This window comes from Gymnoscopelus braueri (genome assembly GCF_963280865.1).
Source record: "Gymnoscopelus braueri genome assembly, chromosome: 3".
NCBI lineage: Eukaryota > Metazoa > Chordata > Actinopteri > Myctophiformes > Myctophidae > Gymnoscopelus > Gymnoscopelus braueri.
In genome coordinates, this window is record NC_137612.1 from 36,424,913 (window position 1) to 36,450,304 (window position 25,392).

At 41.1% G+C, this 25,392-nt stretch overlaps 2 protein-coding genes across 2 annotated transcripts in view; one reads left to right on the forward strand and one right to left on the reverse strand.

Annotated features, from left to right (window-relative positions):
* kif5ab (kinesin family member 5A, b) overlaps positions 1–5,895 on the reverse strand; it is a gene marked incomplete at both ends in the record, with an annotated part of 113,569 nt that extends 107,674 nt beyond the window's left edge. Inside the window, 1 exon segment of the mRNA XM_080423525.1 lies at positions 5,764–5,895. Coding sequence (XP_080279651.1) covers positions 5,764–5,895 — 132 coding nt within the window.
* A 1,665-nt stretch (positions 5,896–7,560) lies between these two features.
* Positions 7,561–25,027, forward strand: dctn2 (dynactin 2 (p50)). Its single transcript, XM_080424641.1, has 14 exons — positions 7,561–7,763; positions 8,519–8,587; positions 12,752–12,848; positions 13,103–13,164; positions 13,348–13,446; positions 14,648–14,808; positions 15,970–16,120; positions 16,751–16,816; positions 17,483–17,521; positions 17,982–18,059; positions 20,682–20,753; positions 21,136–21,238; positions 22,580–22,671; positions 24,371–25,027. Exons 1-14 carry the CDS (start codon positions 7,728–7,730, stop codon positions 24,455–24,457), a joined length of 1,212 nt encoding a protein of 403 aa, XP_080280767.1. The 5' UTR covers positions 7,561–7,727; the 3' UTR covers positions 24,458–25,027.
* The last annotated feature ends 365 nt before the right edge of the window (positions 25,028–25,392 follow it).

Genomic DNA, 25,392 nt, shown 5'->3' on the forward strand with positions numbered 1-25,392 from the left:
TTTAACAAACACCTCTTTGCACACAAATCACCTCGAGCCTAACATTATTACGAGAGTTTGCCATAATAATATGAACCAAACCAAATAAATAGTTCAATTTTACTCTTATGTACCCATATACAAGATGTAAGAGAAAGAAACCTTGAACCTTGAACACAGGAAACCCAAATGCCAGTTTATCCCTGGGGCTCTTGCAGTGGTACTGAGAACATACTAGGCAGGAAAACAACCGCTACACAGTACACAGCAAAATCCTCAATGTTAATTTAGCTCTGAGAGTGCACAAATGTAACATTTGTATACTTTCTGAGCTATAAATGGATAAATGAACACTGAGGATTTTACTATGTACAGTAGGGCACAGGTCTCGGATTGTCACATAAATGTTAATGCCATTCAAAAGCTGAGTATTTCATACTGCTTTCTCATCATGACTTACAATCATCAACTGTCAATTTACATAATGCAGAGAAATGCATGTAGATGATGCCACCTCTTGTCCCCTCTTCCTTGTGTACAGCACATGTGACACTGGTGCATTATATACAGTATGATGCATTTCCCTAGGAGCATGAATTAAAAATGCCACGGCTAGCTATCTTTACAGCGGCCACTGTTTTTTTTATTTATTCATAACACTAAGTCCAATAAATGTGTGATTCATTGTGGCACTTCTATTTTTTTTGCAAGCCACACAGGATTAGGAGGGACAATCTGGCCTCACGATGGTGCATTATCCTCTAGACAGTGAAATAGTGGAAAGACAGCTGTGTCCCATCACCATGAATAAAACACAGAGACCATGCCTCAGGGTGTAGCACCGGCCGAGCATGGTTATTACTGACACATTGTGGCACTGTGGCAAACCCCTACAGGGCACTATTGTAGGTGGACGTCTATATAAGATGAAAAACACAAAACAGACGCATGAAATCAAAGGGAAAAAAATGCATTGCTTGCATTTTCATGTCACAACATAGTGGCATAATGTATGATTTGCTATAAACTGCTCAAGGCATGCCATGGTGTATTTTATCGTGCCCTGAAAGTGCTTCAGGAGAAAATATAAAAGTAAAGCTTTATATACAGATATGGATCTGACTTCATGTGGCCAGTCTATGACATCAGTCATCTATGACGTATCTATGACGTATGACTCCACATTTGGGCTATGTCTCAGCCAGATCTGACCGCCATCGACAAGTTCCATACTATAAGAACTTAAATATTTCATGAAATGAAAAAACATAAGATATGTTTTTTTTAAAGTGTTGCAGTGTACACAAGGAATCCCCGGGAAAAAAACACAGATTCACAGACTCGCAGACAGACCCTCTTCTAGACAGCTCTGACTAACCACTGAATAAACGTTATGCCAAAAGTATATTCCAGGCAGCTAGGCTTCACATTTCAATAGGCTGAAACTGAGTCTGTGATGCATTACCGTAAGATCTCAAATATTTTGAATGCTTTTGGATCAGGGGTCTCAATTCAAATGTAGTAAGTACAATGTAGCCTTGGGAACCAACGTTTCCCGAGCCATGTGGCCCATAGGACAGGAGCCTATCTTCTATGTTTCCTTTGCGTGAGGCTGCTTGATGTACAAGTACACCCCCTGGATATGACATTAGTATGCTGCAGATTTGCCCCCAATCCAGCACTTGATGTTAATGAATGCCAAGCATGGAGGCAATGAGTACTATTTTGACGTTTGAGCTGGACATCTGATAATACACAAAAGAAGAAAAATGCAGGATAATGCAAGATAGAAACTAGTACAAGATACATGCGGTGTCTATGTCTTGTCACACAGACTTGAATCCTCAAAAATCCTATTTATTAACATCTGACAAGAATCAACGAGTCCGTAGAGGTGTTACACTGAGGTGCTGGTTTGCTGCCAAGACCACTGCCCATCATGCTGCCACCCAGGTGGGACAGACCAATCATTCAGTCACCCAAAACATTGTCACTGTCGCTTTTACAAGTCCCGGAGGGAGCCTATCTCAACCATGTACATCTGCTGACTATCAGCACTGCTGTGATGTGAATTGTTTTCATCAACTGTCAGTACTGGTACTGGAGCCGGCCAGCCTGCCATTCAGACCGATGTGTTTAATCCGGATCTAATCTGATGGCCGTAGCCTTCTGAGAAGTTACGACTCTAGGGAGACATATTTAGGTGCAAGTTCCTGGATAAACTTTCCACAGCCTCTAGATAAATATCGTGGAAGAAAATTATACATTGAGACTACACAGTACTACATATTACACAACTATGAAGACTGCAGACTTCAACGCCTTCCAAAGCAATTATATTTACAGATGAAAACCTCCAGCTGCACATAACTGAGAGGAGGGGGTGGGGTTATATGAATAGAAATGCAATCACAAGGCAGCACACTTTCCTTTCTTTGCTGATACACAAAGGGACCACGAAGAAGTGTTTATAGATGATATCACCAGGCCATTGAATATGTTTGCCTCTGCTCATTTCATGGTATCTGATGCCATTTCCCAGAATGGGGTAATGACTTTGATTTCAACACGCTCCATTTCCACCTGCAACTGCTTGTTGGCAAATGCAAAGTATGCTTTTATTTTATTCTAACTGGTTAGAGGTAAAATCAAGTGCATCATGTCAACAGGTTCAGTAGAAGAGTGCAGTAAAACTCAAAACGGTCAGGAGATTGGTGGTCAGGGCCTGGAAGGATCCATTTGCACCTGTTCCTTCTCTGTGGCTCACTTCCCTAGGTCAACTGGCCGCATATGAGAGACTGTCTTATAGATTGCTCAACAGGATGGATAAATATGACTTAAAATGGGGACATTATCATCTTCATGCTTCGGGTCTTGGATGACGTTTCCGGCTCAGTGTGAGCTTCATTAACCATAAAAACTCTTAGGGTAGATTTGTATGGGGTAGGGCTGAGGTAGACTGCGGGCGGTATGCTTCTGTGCACTGTATTTTTGATTTCCATTATGTGTTTTTGTTGATGTTTTTATGTTTTCACTTTTTGTCTATTGTATGTTTTGTTTTATTATGTCGGATACGTGGTGAAAGAAACATATTCAGTATTGTATGTCTGTATAAAAAAAGGGAATAAAGTGCAAATCATAAAAATAAAAATAAAACCCCAAACGGTGACAATTTTAATTAACTTCCAACTTCCATAAATACCTTCCAGAAAAACATTCTGCGTATTGTTCTAAATAATTGTGGGGGGGGTACACACACGTGTGTGTGTGTGTGTGTGTGTGTGTGTGTGTGTGTGTGTGTGTGTGTGTGTGCGAGCGTGCGTGCGTGCGTGCGTGCGTGCGGCGTAGTATGTATCTGACGTTAAAGACAATAGAGATTTCCTGCTGAAATACGTCATCATTAGTAAGCTAGAACCCTCAGGTCCAATGGGTGTGGATTTCTTTTGTGTCTTTGTGTGCTCTCTCTCTCTCTCTCACTCTCTCTCTCTCTCTCTCTCTCTCTTTCTCTTTGTGTGCGTGCGTGCGTGCGCGCGTGTGCGTGTGTGTGCGTGTGTGTGTGTGTGTGTGTGTGTGTGTGTGTGTGTGTGTGTGTGTGTGTGTGTGTGTGTGTGTGTTTGTATAACTTTTGACCCCGGCACAGCTTGCAAATACAGCAACATTTGCATTTTGAACGTTAGTCCCTCATCCATCTGGTCTGCGATTAAGCTGTGACGTGAATCGGAAGGATGCACATTCACAATATTTATCTCAGCTTAACTATCTATCTGGCTGCCAAATTGGTCAATATTCTCTATAGTTTGCATCAACTCCCAGCCTTTCTTCGATTGCTACTTGGCAATTCAAAAAGGACAACGTAAAATCCATCCAAGAGATTCAAACAATTCTCTGGGCTTCATTATCACTCTCATTAGGGTCTGTGCACCTGGTAAGGCCACTGCCCAGAACTACTCTGTGCAGGAAAAATAAATTAAAAAAGTAGGATCAATCAGTCCTGCATACTAATTCAATGAGATAGAGAATAAATCAGCACACCCACCAGTTGTGTGTGTTTAAGTACACGCGTGTGTGCACGCACGCACGCACGCACACAAGCACGCACGCACACACACACACACACACACACACACACACACACACACACACACACACACACACACACACACACACACACACACAGACACACACACACACACACAAACACACACACACACACACACACACACACACGTGCATGTGCGTGTGCGTGTGCGCGCGTGATTGCATGATTTTAAGGACAGACACACTTTGCAACCAATACATTTGCATTTAGACTGCTAGAACATTCTTCAAGCAGTGATGCTATCATATGACTGAGTGAGAAAGCGCAATCAGGAGCAGAATCTCAGATATCATATATATCCAACACATTGATCAGCATCCTGCTTTCACAGCTTGCACCATCTTATTTCCTTCTCCAGAGCAGTGAGAGCCAACCTGAACCTGCAACTCAATTTGTACTGAGACATGTAAAAAGCCATGCTGAAAACCGTGAATTTGCATAGTTTAATTATCACCCTATGTACATAATTAGAAAACTGAAAAGAATGATTGTGTGCAAGTCAAGATTAATTGAATACCTGCAAAAGAGGCCAAAAATAACCAAGACCATATAGGATCACAGGGTGTGCGTAGATCTGATTAATTAAAAAAGACGGGAAATGTCAAGATTGAATCATTAGGTTTACATTGTTGAAGCTCAAGCTTGTTCAGTTCCCTGATCTCTTATTGAAGAGGACATTTCAATGAGAAATATGCAATATGTCTAACACCTTTGGCGGCTCTAAACATAACATGAGTGGTTGCCACATACTGGTGTTGAATATTGATGTGGCCTTTTAATGGTTAAATTACAGATTTTGATAGAGCAGCTGTTCTTTGCTGGCAATGATATGTAGGCTATATATGCCAACCAGTTCACTTTCAAGAGCTGGCACCTTCTGTACGCCTATTTCACAAATCCCTGTCTACAGATAGACAGAGTGAGAGAGAGAGAGAGAGAGAGAGAGAGAGAGAGAGAGAGAGAGAGAGAGAGAGAGAGAGAGAGAGAGAGAGAGAGCACAATGACACAAAATAATTTGGCTAACGTTTGATGCATTTCAACTACTGTAGGTGTCCATTAGGTCAGTAACAGCATCCATATTTGACAAATAGCCAGTATTCTTTGACGCTTTGTAGCTGAAAAGCATAGCCCCAGCGTTAAAGTAGCCCAAGTGAAGTCAGTGGTTCTCAACCTTTTCAGGCCGCGACCCCCGAAAATGATCATATTTGAACTGGGGACCCCCCCAAAATAATTATATTTGAACTGGGGACCCCCCACCCTGACAAGCACTTGGAATTGTTGGAGATGAGGCATTGCATTTAGTTTGACTCAGTTCCACAGATAAATAGTGTGAAAATAGCAGATCTACAAGCTCACAATGCCTTGGGTTGTGAGGCGTTGTGAGCTTGTAGATCAGCTATTTTCACAATTTTTGCCTCTTTCTTATAGCATTTGACAATTTGGCCAATGTTTGACCAGTTTTTATAGTAGTTTGTTGATTCATTTTGATGCAGTAATGGTCTTTTTTCATTTTATTTTTTAGGTATTAAAAAGATCTTAAAAGTCCTTAAATTGACACTTCACTGTCATCTGGGGACCCCCCCCCAAAAAAAAATCATGTTGGGACCCAACCCACAGGTTGAGAAACACTGGCCTAAGTCATTGGCTAGCACTATAGAATTCGAGATTGGAAGACAACAACTTACCCCAAGAATGACAGTGTCATCTCCTTGAAATGTTGGGATGAACTTATCTCCACGGATAATCTCGGCTTGGTTCAGTGGACGAAAACGACACAACACCTTTATGTTGCATTCTGCGTTGGCATCATCAGCCATTGTGGGAAAATGATGGATGATGCGCTTCCAAAACAGAAAGGTGGATTTTCCCAAAAACCTCAATGAATGTTTTCCCCGTCAGGCGAATGTGCGCGTAGAGTAAAACTGCACGCTATCTCCACATGCAATCTCGCTCTTGGAACGGCAGGCGAAGCATTTGGCAGAGCAGCCAATGTCCAGTTCTTTTGGGGAGAGAGAGAGAGAGAGAGAGAGAGACTACAATCAAATTACACTAAAGAAATACAAAACAAACAAACCATCACTTTAAGAGAGTTAGTTTGGCTTCAAATGCTCTCACGCCCAATTCGGATTGCAGCTTAATCAGTGCAAAACACAGGAGTTGCAATTAGGAGTATATATTCCGAGCAGCTCCGGCTGGCTGTGCGTGTGTGTGCGTGCGTGCGTGTGGTGTGGTGTGGTGTGGTGTGTGGAGAAGGTGCAGGGTTCTACGATGCATGCCTTGCCTCCCTTGCATCATCATTGACAGACTGGTCTCTCAATGGGGGCGGGGCGTGGTTAAAGCTATTACCGTCCTCTCTCTCTCATCAGCATCACCACGGAGTGTGTGTGTGTCTGTGTGGAGAAGACCATGGAGGTGGAGACAGATCTGAGACCACGCATGGAGCGGTTGGAAAGCTCTTTAGCTCCACCAAGTGACGGTCCTTGGCTACAAACACAGTCTAGTCTAGGTGCAATGCAAAAACCTCACACAACATCAAATAATGATACACCACCGGTAGGCTAAATAAAACTATGTCAGAAGAAGCAAGCATGGGAACTAATTAGCTGTAGAATACAACTCTCGTAGACGTATTTATGATTCTGACGTTTTCAATCTACGAGAGTTGTAGACACTCCTCCCCATTGTCACCGGGACTTTCAGCTCCTAGCCTGTCCGGGGCTCCAAACATGTACAAATGCAAAAATAAAGGTGCTTACCCCCACGCCCCAAATGTTAACTAACTGTCAGAAGTTCTAGTGCAATGTAATAATCCATATCTTTCAATAAAGAAGTGTTTTAATCCCGTCTGTGGCCGAACGCCATTTTTTCACCCTCGTTTACTTCCTGTTTACATTGAGTGTAATTCCTGGTTTCACCAGATGCGGCGCGTCACTGCCGCCCATTGGGAATTTCTGACAGAATCAGCCACAGACGGGATTAAAACACTTCTTTATTGAAAGATATGGATTATTACATTGCACTAGAACTTCTGACAGTTAGTTAACATTTGGGGCTTGGGGGTAAGCACCTTTATTTTTGCATTTGTACATGTTTGGAGCCCCGGACAGGCTAGGAGCTGAAAGTCCCGGTGACAATGGGGAGGAGTGTCTACAACTCTCGTAGATTGAAAACGAGAGAGTTGTATTCTACAGCTAGGAACTAATGAGGTAATTAATTTATAACATGCAACGAATCAAGAGATTAACTGACACAACACTACTACTGCAAAAATATATGGACTATACCAGTCAGTCAGAACTTTAATAAGATTAACTAGTTATGTTAAAAATGTGTTGGGAACGGATCCGGTTGTTTTGTCACCTTTGACCGCCCGATAAAACGGAGCGTCACGGAGCGTCTGCACTGGTGTAATGTAGCCCCGCCCGTGTGGCGCCGCCTGGTGGACAAACCAATACGACAAAGTGTCAAATGAAACGACCACATCACCCAGCTGCATCAGCCATCGCCGGGTTGGAAGAAGACTGACTGCGGCTTCATCTCAGCCTTTGTTACAGTCTGATTCCCTTCCCCCTGGAGACTATAATCTAAACATTCTTTGGACTAAGTTCTTTTTTTCTTCCACTGGCCTTGTCTTCGCATCCTAGCAACAATGGCTGATCCTAAATATGCCAATTTGCCAGGAATCGTAAGTGGCTAACATTCCATCCGGCTAACAGATTAAACTAGCTCGCTAGCTAGCACGATTAGCATTGAAGCTAAGAGTAGAGCTAGCTGGCTGTCTATGACAGGTCCTGTTTCCATATGGTTTCACTGACGCTTATTCTTATGTTAATATTCGCCCACATATGACTATTTTGCTGATGTAACTCACATTGCTAACGTGATGTGTTTCTTGTTATGTGGCAGGCTTGTTGGCTAAAGTGAATGGGCCGGGGCGTTGGCCAGGCTAAAAGACAAGTTAGCTGTTTATGCTTCTTGTTGTTGTCATTTTTATATCATTCATAATCACAACCCAGTGGTTCTCAGCCTTTTCAGGCCGCGACCCCCCCCCCCCCCAAAAAAAAATCATATTTGAACCCCCACCCTGACAAGCACTTGGAATTGTAGGCATTGCATTTAGTTCTCAGTAGACTCAGTTCCCACAGAAATATATATGTGAGCTTGTAGATCGGCTATTTAAAAAAGAAATGAGCCTCTTTCCTATATTATTTGGCAATTTTGCCAGTGTTTTTATCAGTTTTTATAATATAGTTTGTTGATTACTTTTGATGCAGTAATTATTATTTTGAAAATTATTTCATTTCTTTCTTTTGAGGTATTAAAAAGGTCTTAAAAGTCCTTAAATTGTCACTTTTAATGTCATGTGGGGGACCCCCCAATATATACACAGGTTGAGAACCACTGATCACAACAATAACAACATTGTAACTGTTCCAATAGGCCTTTAACGAGCCCGACGTCTACGAGACGGGAGACCTGCCAGAAGATGACCAAGCACAGTTTGAGTCGGTGAGGGAACATTTTATGTTCAATAGTTCTGATATACAGTACAGCATGGCATTTAGTTAAATCAGCTAGCCGCCAATGTTGACGTTTCCATGTTGGTGTCACAGCATTTCATGTATTGTGTCATCAACGTGCTTGCATTATTTCTTGGTGAGAAATGCATGTACTACAGACAGTAGACAAAACAATGACATGGCTTACACATGTCAGCAGTGCTCTGTGTTTTACTGCTCTTGTTTAGACGAGATCCTAATTTATTTAGGGCCTAACATAGTGCCATTGCCGTAATGTTTTCACACATCACCTTGATTAGGTGACCTTTCCTTCTTTTAATAACTAACAGTGATATCTATTATTGGTGTTCTACTTTATTTTCCAATATGAATGAGAAACTAACACTTAAGTTATTTGGCTTTCATATATAGGGGTGTAGCTGACAGACACAAAAAGTAAATAATGAATATAATAATAATATCTAAAGTTATTTCTGACTGCAGAACAGATTTTTGTGGGGGGGAGGGTCTTGCTCTAAATCGCTCTATTAGAAAGCAAAGTGTAACATGTTCAAATGTATAACGGCAGCATTAACCACTTAAGCCCTGTTGTCAAAAATCTTCAGATCTATTAGTACAAGCTCACAATGCAGCGTGATGCAATCTTGTGTTTGGACAATTCTTGCATATAATATCACGCCCAAAAATGTTGGGCCAAAATAGTTAAGACAGGTTGAAGTTGTTAACATCGGCATGAATCCAGAAAGGATGACCCAAGATCCAACATTAGTATTCAACATATTCAACTATATTGACTGACCGGCAGAGTAAAATCTAATTGGCATTTTCCCTCCCATGTTCTATATTCTTCCTTCCCTTACCCTCGGTCCTTGTTTTGACTCTTCCCCACCCCTCTTGGGACCATAGTTTGTACAAGTAAGATTGGTTCTATTTTCCTCTCAGTGAGTTTACTGCGGTATTTGTTTTGCATGGGTTTTTAATCTTCTATCCACTTCCCTGGATCTTCTGATTGGGATGGAATGAAAATAGTTTGATGGGGTGCCCCTTTTTAATGCTTCGTATTCCTTCATCAGTTACAATATTTCCGTTTCTGTTGGAGTGCAAACGATTGATTCTTTTCTCATCTTTTATTTCAGTTGCTTTGTCCTGATTTTTGGTTGACTTGGTTCTCTGGGTATAATCATGTTGATAGGCAAACTCAAACGCATTAGCAGTTTATATTTCCTATATCAGGCTATTACCCCTCCCTTTGGACTAGTACTTGGTGTGTGTGTGTGACTGTGTGTGTGACGGTAACAAGAAAATTGTAGCAGTTTGTGTTTTGCTCTCTAATAACCCTTTCCTTCACCTGCTATTATGTTCTAACAATTGCTTCCTTACTAACTCACTCACCATGCAGACTAAAGGGACATTCAAAGTACATTTAGGTTCAGCAGTTCTCTGGGTTTCATCTAATCGGGGTGGCTTGCATGTTGTCTAACATGTCTTTTGCTATACAGTAGCCCGTTGATTCAAGATACTTAGATTTTACTCTCACACTGCACTACCTCTCCCCCCCTCATTCATGATGATTGGTTTCTAAACATTAAAGAGTAGATGCAACAAAAAAAAGACACATCCCAATGTTCAATAAAATGTGTGATGGATCAAAAATACCTTGTGCATTCAAGCAGAAAGGTCCACACAAAAACACCTCCCATTTAGAGAAGTTTATTTAATGCAGTGACATTTCAAGCAACACAGGCTCTTCTTCAGACTTCCAAGTAGTCCCAATGGTATCAACAGATCGTAAGTGAAGGCTGTTGAATGATCATCACCCACCCTGAGGGGGAAGAGAGCGAGTACTGGAGAAATCATAAGCTATTTCCATGAATAGTGTCTCCAGTGTCTGCAGCAGCCACACTCGATTACACTGCTTTCTTTCTTATCTCCCCGAACCTGGCCTGCTGTGTGCATGGCATGTGATAACCACATTAATCTGTGTTGTTTCTCTCTCTCTCTCTATCTCTCTACTTTTTCTCTCCCTCTGTACTTTCCGTTGTTTTCTCTAACTCTCTTTGGAAACCCAAGGAGCTGGTAAGAGCCTGACTAACTCCCCCCCCCGCCCCTAACATCTGTCCATCTGTCTTGTGTGTGCATGCTTTGTTGGTCTGTCTTATTTGTGCATGTCTGTCTGTGCGTCTGTCCATGTTGTCTGTGTATCTGTACTGTTCGTGTTTTAATTCTACCCAACCATCCCCTTCTAGTCCATCTTAATTGATTAACTAGGGCTTGTTGTTGTGATAATAATCCACCGATTAGTCCCGTGGTTCCCCAAATTACTAATCGATGAGTCACTGTGTGTAGAGGCTCCTGATGTGAGACTTAATTCATCTACCCATATCACATTGTTAGCACACCAGTAATAGAGTCATACTTAACAGTTTCCATTTATACTAGGGCTGAGACAAATGCTTAAGAGTGTTTAAATGTTTAAGATTCAGAACCTAAATTCAGGTAATTCAGTTTGGCTTCAAGTCTATTAATTTAAATGATTCCACACAAGCACTGTGGGGTTTTTGCAATACTGAGTAGGCTTTCATGGCATGCACATACACTGTAAATGTAAAGCAGGACATGGCTTATATACTTAATCAATAAGAGGCTATGTCCACACAAAGCGTTTATTGAGTTGGCAAAGCCTGTGTCTGCCATGCATTTCTACGGTAAAGCCTCACTGGTGCGCTCCTCTTCCCAGTGCCCAAAACATCACGCTTCAGCACTCGACGCCCAGCGTTTTTTGGTGGTTGGTTCACTGGTTTCCAGCTGGAAACAGTTCAACCTTTGGAGAGGAGCGATTGATCCTACTGATTATGTCTGATAACCCGTTCATTTATGTCCCGACGTTGGAATCGTTATCACAACCATGAGAAGTCCATGTTGACATTGTTTCAGCTAAACTATTTGTGCTAATGACACAGATGACAGGACATTTGAGCAGTGCGAGCACAGTGATGGTTGATCGGTTCGGACGTTGCAGGTGTCAATAAATGCTGTGTGCGAACGCTATGGACATGATATCCAAAGCGCTCAACCGTGTATAAAACGCTTTGTGTGGACACATGTCCCATAGAACCCGATCGCATCCATGTGCTCCATAAGTTTGTTTAATGGATTGTCCTATATCTGAGAAGGTGTCTTCCTAGTTTTTATGGCTTAATGCTGTATTTATTTATGTTATTTAGGCTATCCAAGTGGATGTATCTGCTGCTCTGACCCATGGTTAAACATGCATTCATGTGGCAAGAACAGTCACAGTGCATGCTAAATAAGCCACAGAGACTACACGTGTTGGCATACCAACCATTCGCGCTTGTGTCAGGCAATAAACAGATGAGCTTTCTGTATTTGTGTGGCTTTTAAAAGTTTCCAGATTATTGACATGCTTTCAATATGTATTGACGGTTAATGAGATGTCCACAAATCCATAAGTACCCTTCTGAAATTCTGATTACACACTTGCAGAGCAAATATCGCTCAGAAGTTTACATTGTTTCATGCATTATTCACACAAGACTTGAATAATATGGGCATTATCCTACTGCACATACAGTATATTTATCAGCATTGTTTTAAAGGACCCCATATTATACATTTATTTTACTATTAAACATTTTCAATGATGCTTTGAAGTATAGAAATTGCATTAGACTCAGCCCTAGTATGTATGCAAGAAGTATTGCATCGCAAAAACCACACTTTGTCATTGTTAAATCTGCATGGTTATGTAACCAGAAAGTGTTGGTCTGTCCTACAGACAATGGTTGTATTTGAAATGTTTATAACCATCTACTCTTCCTGTAGACAATCCACAGTATCGCTCCACAAAGTTACTGCCGATGTTCAGGATAGGTAGTCAGAATGACTTAATCTCCAAGGATATTTAATCCTACATTATAAAGCAACCCCATTACTCTCTCGGCTACAAACCATGTTTCTGGGGCGGAATGGTAAAGCTCAGCCTGTCCTCAGTTCACATCTCTACCTTGGATTTGACTTGCTTTGATCAAGGCTTGCATTCTAAATTCTTTGCTCTGTGTATGAGGTGAGTGTATGATTTTGCATTGTTCTCTGGTGTGACTTGACTCTTATTTCCTGATTTCATGAATGACAGGAGGAGCTCTGCAGTGACAGCGTGGAGAGGATTGTGGTCAACCCCAATGCAGCCTACGACAAGTTCAAGGACAAACACATCGGCACCAAGGGACTTGGTCAGTTTACAATGAGTGACAATGAATACATGGACAAACAACTTGCAGGAAATGAAGAGGGGCAGTATTGCATGCAGCAGGGATAGTTATGGTTGATTCGTACACAGTTCATTAAAAGAAGCATTCGATATTTACCGTGTCTATTTTGTCAATAAGGTGCTGATATTTAATGGCCTTAACGGGATTCTAGGTAACTTTAAGCCTAAAGTAATCTCAGACTGATACATTTAATTCTGTCTATCTCATTCCAACAGACTTCTCAGACAGAATCAGCAAAAGCAAAAGAGTGGGTTATGAGTCGGGAGAATATGAACTTGTGAGTACATTCTGTACACTCGATGTGATTACTTGGTCATTCATTTTCAGTCACTTATGTGAACTCCCTCTGTCTGTGATACTGTCAGATTGTGTCTCACTGTGGCTCCTTTCTCAGACTCAGTGGTATCCTGTCTTTGCTGTTGAGTGATGTTTATTTCTCTTGTCCTGTCTGTCTATGTAGTTGGGTGAAGGTTGTGGAGTGAAGGAGACTCCCCAGCAGAAGTATCAGCGGCTAGTAAATGAGATCCAGGAACTCACTCAAGAAGTTGACAACATTCAGGTCGGCACACACACACACACACACACACACACACACACACACACACACACACACACACACACAGAGAGAGATGACTTGCCCCTCAGTAGTACGTTTGGGATGGAACACTTCAATTATCCAACCGTAATCTTGAGGTCTGTACAAAATGTGTCCAAATGTGCAAAAAAAAACAATCAATAGTTTTCCCCTTAGGCTGTTTAAAAACCGGGCCAGTGTTTATTAGAAGTTCTCCAAGCTTCCTTGAATTAGTTCTGCAAGTTGTAACATCCATTTGAAATCTATTTCTTTGCACTTAAGATCCCAAAGCACTGTCTAGTGTGCTTATTATTATTATTATTATTATATTATGTACATGTGTGTCTCTCTCTACATGTGTATCTGCCAATGTACACCAGGGTTGTAAACATGTTTATAACTAAATTGAGCTTTAAAAATATATATATATATTATGATATTTTTCCGACTTTTGACGGTATAACAGTCTTTGTCGCTGTAGTTTTCCAGTACAAATTACAATGTGACATATTTCTTATATCATGCGCTCAGTGATTTTTGTACATCCTACTTTATCAAGGAAATCATGGAAGAAAGTAACCGTGGCACTTTGACTGTGTAATTGGACCTGATGCTGTGGCCAAAAGTTGTAGTATCAAATCAGATTTTCCTTTCAATTTGATTTCTCTTAAGGCGAAGATCATTTGAGCACTGCGGTTGTGCATGTATGCGTCCACACAATGAAACCCAATGAGATCTTAAACTGTGACTAACCTTGTAGGTTGAACCTTGTGAGGCCCAGACATGAATTGATATCTAAGAATAACTTTGAAATTGGGAAAATGTTTGCTTAAGTTGGAGTTTTGTCCACTTGGCCATTGTAGCTGAGCAGTAAACAAACTGCCTCGCTGATATGTTTGTGTATACTGTCTTTATGTTGTGTTGTATATTGTTCTTATGTGTTTGATGTTGAACAGACTGTGAAACCGAATATCCCACTGGGACAATAAAGGCTAATCTAATGACTAGCGGACGTGCTTATGGGCTGGCACTGGGAGCAAGATTCTACAGGACCCCACTATACCTGCTTGGCTGGAAACCAATCGTTGAACATCCACATTGTTGTCAAAGAGTGAGAACCCAATGGCTGTGTTGCTATTTGGACCTGAATAAAGTCTAGGCATCTGTGTGCCCTCCCTGTCTGCAGGCTACCACAAAGGAAAGCAATGCAGTGGAGCGCCTGACCCCAGTGGTCCTGGCACAGCAGGCAGCCCAGCTCAAACAGCAGCTGGTCTCGTCCCACCTCGACTCACTGCTGGGACCCCAGGCCCATATCAACCTGGCTGACCCAGACGGAGCGCTGACCAGGTGAGCTGGAGATGGAGGGGTTGGTAGGGGTTGATGCAGGGCACGGAGAGAGTTCAATCCTGGAACCTCTGGATCTGTCAGCCTGTCCCACAGGAGCCAAGTGAGCACTGAGCATGTATACGGAGGAGGGAGAGGGAGGATAAAGGGTGAAGTAAAATAATGGTGGGGTGTAAGGAAGATGCACAGAGAGAAGAGGAGTTGAACTAAACATATGAATCCTCTTGTTGTATCTCTTTTTTGCAGATTGAGTGTTAATGATGGGGATGGTTGGTTACTTGTTCACATATGCTATGTACAGTACATGTGCTATGTGCTTATCCACAGATGCTAAGTATGTTATTCAGATGGTATGTTATTTAGACATGGTGGGTTTGATGTCTTCCTGTGATCATAGTTACTTTGTAGCACTTAATTGTTTTCTTTGCACTCTATCTCTTACTTGTCCATTTATGGACCATCCACACCAAACACTGTCACTATAAAACCCTAAAGATCTAGTTTAAAAAATATATATAACTCAATTGGATGGCAGAATCCACACTACAGCTATGACAACAATGGTGAACGATATACAGTAGCTAGATTGCTTGTTGTGGAGGGTCCATTGTAATTTACACCGTTTACGAGTGTGTTGCCTAAATTGTAAATTGGTATGAGAGAGAGTTAGGTAGAGCACAGTCGGAGAGAGAAAATGGGGTGAAACGTTAGGTCTAAACCGAGGCAGCAGCCCTTAATGCAACGCCTGATGTGAGAGCAAGGGATGGGAGGGATGGATGGATGGGAGCAGTAGGAGGCAGGCAGTATAAGGGTTTCTCAGAGGGAAGGAGGGAAAAGGAGGTGAAGTCCCTGCCAGGACCTGTCAGACTCGTGCTGAGCAGTATGGAAGTGAGCAGGTAATGGATAAGAGGCAGAGCGAGAGAGAAAGCGAGGTAAACTGTTTTGTGAAACTGCAGCAAAGCCCTGGGCAAATGAAGCATAAGAATAAGCCTATGATCTACATGAACTCTTGCCTTCCTTTCTGTTTTTAACCTCCTTTGTGTCTATTTTTCCTTCTTTCTCCCTCTCTTCCTTGTCTCTTTCCTTCCCTTTTTTCTTAATTCTTTGTCTCCCACGCGTCTCCTTCTTTTGCCTCTTCCTTCCATCCCTCCATCCTTATCCCAGGCGTCTGCTAACTCAGTTGGAAGCAGCCAAGGGCGGTCGCAGCAGCGCTGCAGGAGAGGGCAAGGCAGCAGCAGCCAAAGGCCCAGATGGAGTGGTTCTCTATGAGCTCCACAGCAGACCGGAGCAGGAGAAATTCAATGAGTCTGCCAAGGTAAGCCAGAGAGCACATAGTGGACCGGCTAGGACTGTTTGTTATTTTTAGGAATGGTTGTACCGGCTGTACAATGAGTTACTGTCTCAGTGCTGTGAGCTTACAAATAATGAGCCATGTTGACATTTGGTGTTCATTGTACTAGCTCAGTGTTTCTCAAAAGGGGGTACTCATGGTACTCAGAAAGTTTCAACATTTTCAGTTTTAGTTTTTTGTCTGATTGGCCATGAACAATTTATCCCACGTTCATGAAATCGGTTAAATCCGGAAACTAACATACTACTACGTTTGAAAAATCTTTTATATGCCATATGTTTTCAATACAACCAATTCAATCAATATAATTTTATGTCAGCCACCTGCTATTAAAATAATTAGTTGCCGGCTAGCTCACTGCATCATATTTTTAACTGGTCTTAATGAGTTTTGAATATTATCAAACGTAAAAAGTCAAACAAAAGAGAGAGTAAAAATATATAGATAAGTGAACAAAAAAAGCTATGTAAGAAACACACAAAAAACGTGTCCGTATCAGGGAGTCTATTTTGTGCTTGTGAATGGGGATAAGTCTTGAGAACCACTGCAGTAGTGTGTTGTCAGCCATGTGTTCCCTTCCTCCCTTCCCTGTAGATGGCAGAGTTGGAGAAACGCCTGGCCGAGCTGGAGATAGCTGTTGGCTCAGGATCAGACAAACAGGTAGACATTCTAGCCCCACACAAGCACACTCGTCCTCAGCCTCTCACCCCCCCAACACCATAAAGACACCCCTTCCTGCACAACACTCCAAACAGCCTCCTAGACACTTCTCCCTCCTGATTCCCAGGCTGTGGAATTTATAGCACTTACTTGTTTTCTTGGCTTTCCATTTACTTGACCTCTTGACCTGTTTGTTGACTAGGGTTCATTCATGCCACTTATGTTGCACACTTTAAGCCAGAAAGCTACCCTATGTAAGAGCATATCCTGTCCTAAATTGTAACAAAACATGTTTCTGTTTGTATAATGAGTAGAGCCCGCCTGATGACAGATTACTGGGACTGATCCTGATTTTGGAGAGTCCTTGACCACCGATTACTGATGTTTTAAATGATATATTCTAAAAAAGTTTTCTGATCAATTTGAAAAACTTAGATTTTAATAAAGTTTCTGTTTGAGAATATTTAACATAAAAAAATGATAAATAATCAACTTTCAGCTATAATGACATGCCCAAAGGAGATGCCAGGTTGAAAGTGTCGTCAAAAAGTCAAATAATGACCAATATGTTGCTCTAATAACAAGCACATTCAGACATCTTGCTTCATACAGTTGTATACAATTAAAATGTTTTGAATATAAATGATTTACCTTTGTATATTTCAGGGTCCTCTGACTGCTGGTGTACAAGGGACTAGTTTGGTGGTGAGTCGACATATCAGCTTCCTCTCAATGCATGATTGCGTCATCCCTTTAAGCCTAATTCATACTTTGTTGTGTGCCGTAAATAATCTGAAACCTCACAACGTGTTGCGAGCTTGAAGATCTTTTTTTTTTTTTTTTTTTTAATAAGCGCGTACTAAATGCGCTCTTTGCCAGACAAAATCTATTATCGGCGTGCGACACTATCGTACAAAGTAGTATAATTTTACTATTATAGACACCGTAGCTGTCTGCTTCTAGATGTCAATCAGAGTAGTGGTTGGATATCAAAGCACCACTAGGACGAATTCAAAATATATCTGAGTAATTGGAGTTTGTTCTGTGACTTTGTGCGTACATGAATTGTATGTGTACGGTATGTGTATACATGAATTATGACCGTTTGTCTATGTTTGTATGTGTGTGTGTGTGTGTGTGTGTGTGTGTGTACTGTGTGTGTCAGGACACCATGGAGCTTCTGCAGGCGAGGGTCAGTGCACTGGACTCTGCCACTCTGGATCAGGTGGAAGCCAGACTGCAGGTAACTCCCTTGGGGCACACAGCACTGTCAGGCTGCTGTCTTTACCCTGGCATCCTGTCCTTGGCAGATCCAGGGTCATTTTTTTATAAGTTCTGTCAAGAACAAATACATCTTTGAAAACAGCCATTTAGAAACGCCCTTTGTTATTGTTGATGGTTTACAAAGGAACTTTATCTGTATTTTGTGGCATTGACATAAACCATTAAAGCCCCATTTCCAAAATAGCGAAAATATGCCAACTGCTATTTTGGCATTGACCACCAACGACGTGCCAATGCTTACATTCGCTAACGATAATGTGGGTGACAACAATGCACCACGTCTCCATGTTAGGTCTATCTATGGGGTGCCATAATTACACGTGACCAATGGTTGAAATCGATGTTGGTAGGGAAACGCCAACCAATGACAGGAGAAGATGAGTACTGCGGTATTTACTGGCATAATACTTCTACCTCTAATACCTGCAATGCAAACGGCATGTATTGACAGCCTTGTTGTCGTGACCGAGACTGATGCGTCATAAGTAAGCATGTAACAATGCATTGTTGGACAATTAAAAATCGATTCAAACCTGTGATGATTAAAGTCTGTGAAATGAAAAATGTATTGCGATACAAACAGCAGAGGGCGCAATCAAGACTCCCTTCCTTGTTCACTGCCTACTATTTCTGCCTGCGTTTCGTTGTCACTCACTGAACTGGCAGTTGTGCAATAGGCTACGTTCACCCGGCCGAACGTCCATTCAGACTATAAGATCTAAACAACTAAGCGCTAGCACTGCATTAAAGAGGGAAATGTGCATCGTATGTAAACATGATTGATATACCGTTTACTGAGAGTCTGACGACGTTGTCATCTGTCTTATTTAAACTCTGTAGGGCACTAAGGAACTCCAAATGAGAGATTAAATAAGAATTATAGATTAATATCAATGCCAGATGCCAAATCACTGCCAGAACTTTTTTTTTTTGCGTTTGCCCACTGCCAGAGATTTTTAATTTAAAAAAAAAGTACTCAGGAGCCGAGATACAAAATGTTTAAGTTTTAAGTTAACAAGGAAGTGGATGGGAGTCTAGATCTTCAACAAATCATATCTCCTTGGTCTTTGGGTTAAAAAAATAAAAAATAAAAAAAAAAAAATTTTTTTTTTGAAAAAATTAAAAGTCGTTTTAGTCGTTCTTGGCAGAGGGAGCTTAAAGGACAAAAGTCGTTTTAGTCGTTCTAGGCAGGGAATGAGTTAATGTATGTACCTCAGGAATAAAAATGAATTATTTAATTTGATATAGCCTAGTATTGAAAAGAGGATAAGGGAAAATACAGTTGTTAGAAAATACATGATTTTTGAAAGAGAAATAATAAAGGTCATTTGTCTGGAAAGTAATTGTGTTTAAAAAATCGTATTGTGGGTTCAGTTACATGCCTAGTCATAAGCAATGAAGAATTAAACCTTTAAAAACATAACCAGACACAGTGCTGTTGACTGCATTAGTTTATATTTGAGTTGTCCCTATCACGTCATTTGTAATTGATCGGAATCAGGGGAGAAAGATCGATATTTATTTTCTTAGATCATTGTGATATTTTTAGCTGCACGTCCGTTAAAGTCCTTAGTCCTTATAGAGGTTAAACGGTAGGGGCGAGAACTGAAGCAGTGACATAAGGTAATATTTTTGCCTTTTTAGAATAATTACAAAAGACATGCAAAAGTGTCACTTTTCAGCTACAGTCACCTTTTTGAACCCAAATAGGGCAATTGTGTGACACCTGACCCAAAAGAAAACAACATCTTGTCACCTTTTTCACCTCGGGGCTGTTTGCATGCCTGCTAATGAAATGCAGAAGCAAACATGAAAAAAAGTTTTTCATGAACAAAAAAATCCACACACTGCTCTTGCTCAGCAGCCTCTGCTTTCATTCAAAATGACAAATGTTTCGTCCCCTCTGGACCTTCATCAAGAGTGTCTTACCTACTGAAATGCAGACAGACATGTATGCACTGGTATGCGTTTGGCTTTTAGTCAAAATAAGGACATAATATTGCAATATGTTTTTCAAGAATATAGAACTGACATTTGCACAATTCTTCGACAATAGCCAAAACAGCAAATTACATGGCCGGCCAATGCTATCAGAGATTGAAATCTATGTTTTGTTGAAAATGTTTGACCATTTTTTGAACATTTTAGCCTATGACTTTCCCAATTAGGGATGCCAGGTGGAAAGTGATTAAATGCTTTATAAACATGGGAGACAAAAAATAAATAAAGAAAAGAAAAAAAGATGAATTGGTATCCTATAGTCAAGTGTGTATAGTTTCAATATACAGATTATTGATATTTTTTGATGTTATACTGTTTAGACTGATGATAGGTTCTTGGTTTACCTATGATCCTACATTACTATTTCTATGCATTTGATGTATTCAAATAAACCTCGTGTTTTCCTTGCTTACCATAAATCGCTCTGGATTAAGAGAGTCTGCTAAATGGCTAAATTGTAAATTGATGAACTTGTTATGAGGTTTCTGCAGAACACCAAAAGCAGATAGACCCCAATCCTGACGGACAGTCCTGCTCTTTCAGTTTTTCAACCAAACGTCTTCTTGTGATTTCCCTACAGAGTGTTCTTGGGAAGATGAATGAGATCGCCAAGCACAAGGCAGCCATTGAGGACGCAGACACACAAAGCAAGGTCGGTTGCCCTTGGAGATTTTAAAGGCTTTTGTCTGACGGTACTATAAGCATTACTCCAAACTAAAGGCAAGAGTCATGCAGGCTGTGCTCTGGTATCTAGAGATAAATACGCTCTTCCTTATTGACACAATGCATCTTCAGAATTCTCAGCCACAAAAGAGCATTTGTCGAAGGTTTGTAAAGCATTCATCGATTTGAGCTGGTGCCTCGCTGGTGCCTCGTGAATTTCAACCGAAACCCTGGCCCGTGTTGTGTTTGCAGGGAAAATCACATTATTGATCAGTCCTTGAAATACGTTTTAGGAAATGTTCCAGCCTTGGGTTATTTGAATAACACATCTTGTCGCTTGCTTTTTGTTGTTGTACGTGTGTCCCCCTTAGGTGTCACAGCTGTATGATGTGGTACAGAAATGGGACGCTATGGCCACCACCTTACCTCAGATGGTGCAGAGGCTCATAGCTGTCAAGGAGGTGCATGAGCAAGGTAAAAACACAGGACCAGCTCACAATGCACGCTCTCTCACTAACCACTTAAACCCCTGTAGTCTTGGAGAACTGGACTTGAGTTACAACTGTACTTTGACCACCGTTCCTGTATAAATGTTAACAACACGTTGCGACGCGTTGTGGGCTTGTGGATCTGCTATTTCTGGCAAATGTTCCCCACAGAATAGGGATTCTGGTGTTCAAGTGGCAAAAGCACAACTCCATGTATGAGTGGGGTAATTAATATAGCACAATGCCTTCCCCTACATTATTGTCAAATTGGGAATTATGGGTCTATGCTCAATTGCTCCAGATATTCAAACAAAATATTGTTTCTGGGGGTGTCTGGTAAATTCTAATGCCACGATAAGGATTATATTGTATTTTTATGTGAGGGGAAAGAACCTTGGAATGACACCCTTGAGAGTTCAAGGAGAGAATGAATCTAGGTCAGAAAGAGTGTGGCGAGCGATGAACACAATATGCTGCAGAATATGAACCGTAGATCAGGTTGCAGACCGCATCTGGCCAGTTAAATAAAAAAGAACATTGGATTAACAGATTTGCATCCACAATATAAATTTGCAAGTGAAAGAAATGTGATAAAGGCAAAAAGTGAGGGTTTAAATTGGAATCGGGCCATTAGACACCAACTGTGGGGATAAATGAGATGGCTAGTGTTATACATTATATTATATTTGTATTATTTACTGTAGCACATGGAAGCATGGCCATGGCATTAATGGAATTGTTGATAATGCATGCTCCATGCTGTAAGGTGTAATTTATCATCCAGCTCTTATTTGCTCCAATCTGTCACAGTCTGCAGCAAGGCTTCTTTGGTCAATGTGCTTTGGATTAGAGCCCGACCAATATATCAGTGCGGCCATTAGTTTACTTTATCTGCAATTATGCGCCACATTGCGAGCTTGTAGATCTGCATTTTTATTTACTTTTTAATTTATGTTATATTTGTTTGCTTATGAGTGAAATGTTCTCTGATGGAAACTTTAATAAAATCCAAGTTTTTCACCCTGTTCTCCCCTTTACAAAATGTCAGTCAAAACATAAGGGGTAAACTAATCTGGTGTAGGACTCTACAATCGCCATAGGCATCAGACTCCAAAATCTGAGCTGGCATCTTTTATTTTTTCCCCTGTGGTTAAAGCACAAGGGAGTCTTCTAGCTTTCAGGCATAAATGTATTTTAGCTTTGAAATCTAAAACGTCATCTCTTTCTCAGCACCTTCAATAGACAATTGTTATGCAAGCATAACAATGTTTTGGTTTTAGGTTTTATCTTTCTATTGACGTAATCTTCCCGCGTGTGTGTGTTATAGCCATGCAGTTTGGCCAGCTGCTGACCCACCTGGACACCACTCAGCAGATGATCAACAACTCTCTAAAGGACAACGGCACGTTGCTATCACAGGTATGTCGAGCTCAAGATGCTATTTAGTCAAATGTAAATGAAATACAACACTTCACCCCCCACCTGCACTCCCACCAACCGAGTCGTGACTCCTGACTCATAGCTGGGGTATTAGCACACAAAAACATTAAAAACAAGTTCCCAAATTATTCAGGAGGAATTGGAATCCAGCATTAGCAGCTCCGCTATGCTGACTCTGCCGTCTCAAGTTTCTGCTGTGTAAGGTAGACTGAAAAAGCCAAGTAACACTGAGGGATTAATCATCCTAAAAAAAGAGGCTAGATTAGCCCTCACTTAGCCTCTAAATCATTGTGTCATTAAGAAAAATAGTTTTTACAGGCTTGTATAACAGCCTACTTTATTTAATTGACTGTACATACATTGCCTTGTGTGAAGAGTAAAAAGTAATGTCTTCACAGTTAACAGGAAATTAACTTGGTAATTAAGATTATGATTACTCCTGGGACTATGTCACCTTCTCTCCCTAGAAGCTTTCACGTTGGATGAAAGCATGGAGTGATTTTAAACTGACACAGTTGGCTTGAGTCAGTTGAATCAGCATGACAGAGTTATGTTGTTTGCACCAAGGAACTGGTGCAATGAACTTTGATACAATGAACTGGGAATATCTATTATATCTAATCTTCTCACATGGCCACCACCAATAGGTCTGTCTGAGAACAGAATGGAGATACAAGGAATCACGAGGCCACACTCTGCTTTTACCGTCCAATACATTTTGGTGATGGATGGTTAAAGCGAAGTCTTCTAAAGCTCAGTTCAGATAGGGCCTTCTACACTCATAACTCTTTTGTAGACAATAGAGGTTCGGGCCGTTATGCAGCCCTCACATCTATAGTGTTCGGGCTGCTATGTCTGTGTCCCTTTTATGCCCATATATAGAGATCCAGGATATCATCAGTAAATGCCCCTATAAGGAGATCTCTGTATCTTGTCGGTCCTTGTCCCTTTTATGCCCATATATGGAGATTCCTGATGTCATCAATTATGCCCATATATGGGCATTCCCCACTTTTGTGCCCATATATGGAGCTGACTCCATATATGAATTTTCACCGTGGACCTCTCTATACAGCCTTAAAATTACCCCATTATAATTGCTTTCAATAGCATTTCTTTTAATAATGTTGTACTTGTTGCTCTGTTTTGTAAATTTCATATCCAGCCCTAAAACATTTTATATTCATGTATTCTTGCGGGTCTAGTGTTTATGGACCTCAGCTATTCTTGGTACCTCCTAACCACTGCCTTTCCACTCTTGTTCTCCCCTCTCTGGTGGTCACCCTCCCTCCCTCTCTCCCTCCCTCCCTCTCTCCCTCCCTATTTACACACAATGCGTCCTCCCTTGCCCTCCCCCCTGCACATCCCTCTCCCCCTGCACACTTTTCTTTCCTCTCTTCACCTTGAATTTAAAAAAAAAATGCTACTCTTCACATCTTTTTTTCAACCTCTGCCCCCGTCTTTCTTTACCTCCCATTTCCCCCTTTCGCTATAAATCATCTCCTTCCTCCACCTCTCCTCAAACCACTTCCCTCCCTCATTCTCCTCACATTTTTTTCCTCTAACCACCACTCCTCCTTTCTCTGCCCATTTGTTTGGTTTGTTTAAACAACATCTTTACATTACGTTTCTCCCGCTTTCTCCAATAACCTCCTCCCTTCCCTCCTTCCCTCACCAGGTCCAACAGACCATGAAGGAGAACCTGGCAGCAGTAGAAGAAAACTTTTCATCTCTGGACCAGAGGATGCAGAAGCTGTCTAAATAAACCATCAGCAGAACTTGGAACGGTCCAGGAGAGTGGAGAACATGGAAGAATATGAGGACAGAATGAGAGGGGGAGGGGCCATCTCACTCTCTTTATTCAGTTCGTTCCTCTTTTACTCTGTTCCTCCTGCTCTGCCTTTTTTTTTGCAAAGCGGAATGTTAGAAAGTTAAGGGGGGACACATAATGAAAAACTGAGACCAAATATTCTTGTCTATTGTCCCCTCCCTGCACTTCATTTCTCTTGCAATGAAATATCTTAATAGATCAACATTTGACTACATGCCACTGTTTGCGGTTCCCAGTTTGCCCTTGTTGATTTAGACTGGGTTAGTTTAATTATTATTAGTGTTATAAATAAATAGAGGTTGTCCGATATAACATTTTCGAGGCCGATACTGATAGTTTGGAGAAGAAGAAAGTTTGCCCTCTTTAAGATTCTGATATCCATAATTGACCACATGAACCCTAGCCCTATTCGGTGCATGTCATAACAGCCGAACATTCATTCGTCATAGCCAATTGTGAACTTGAAGATCCGCTATTTTCGGCGATGAGATTTGGTGTCGGGGGTGGGGGAAAAAGGATGTAAGTATAGACCCCTGTGGGACCCGGGTCAATGAAGTATTTAGGGTTTCAGTGGTTAACTCTAAAAGACATCTGATTCCACTGTCTGTGCACGTGCCTTTTATTCTAGACAGGCATGGCTTTTGTTTACCCTATTTCATATCACAAGGACTTAGTAGTGCTTGAAATGTTCTTTTATACATTCAAAATACATGTGGAAAAAGAAATTAAACCAGATTAACATCTGTATCAACAATGTGCTTAATTAGATACAGCCTGACATGATACAAAATGCTAATATCGAGTCATTACAATATACTGTATATCAGACTACCTCTAGTTATTATACACGATGATTTCTTCCATTCCCT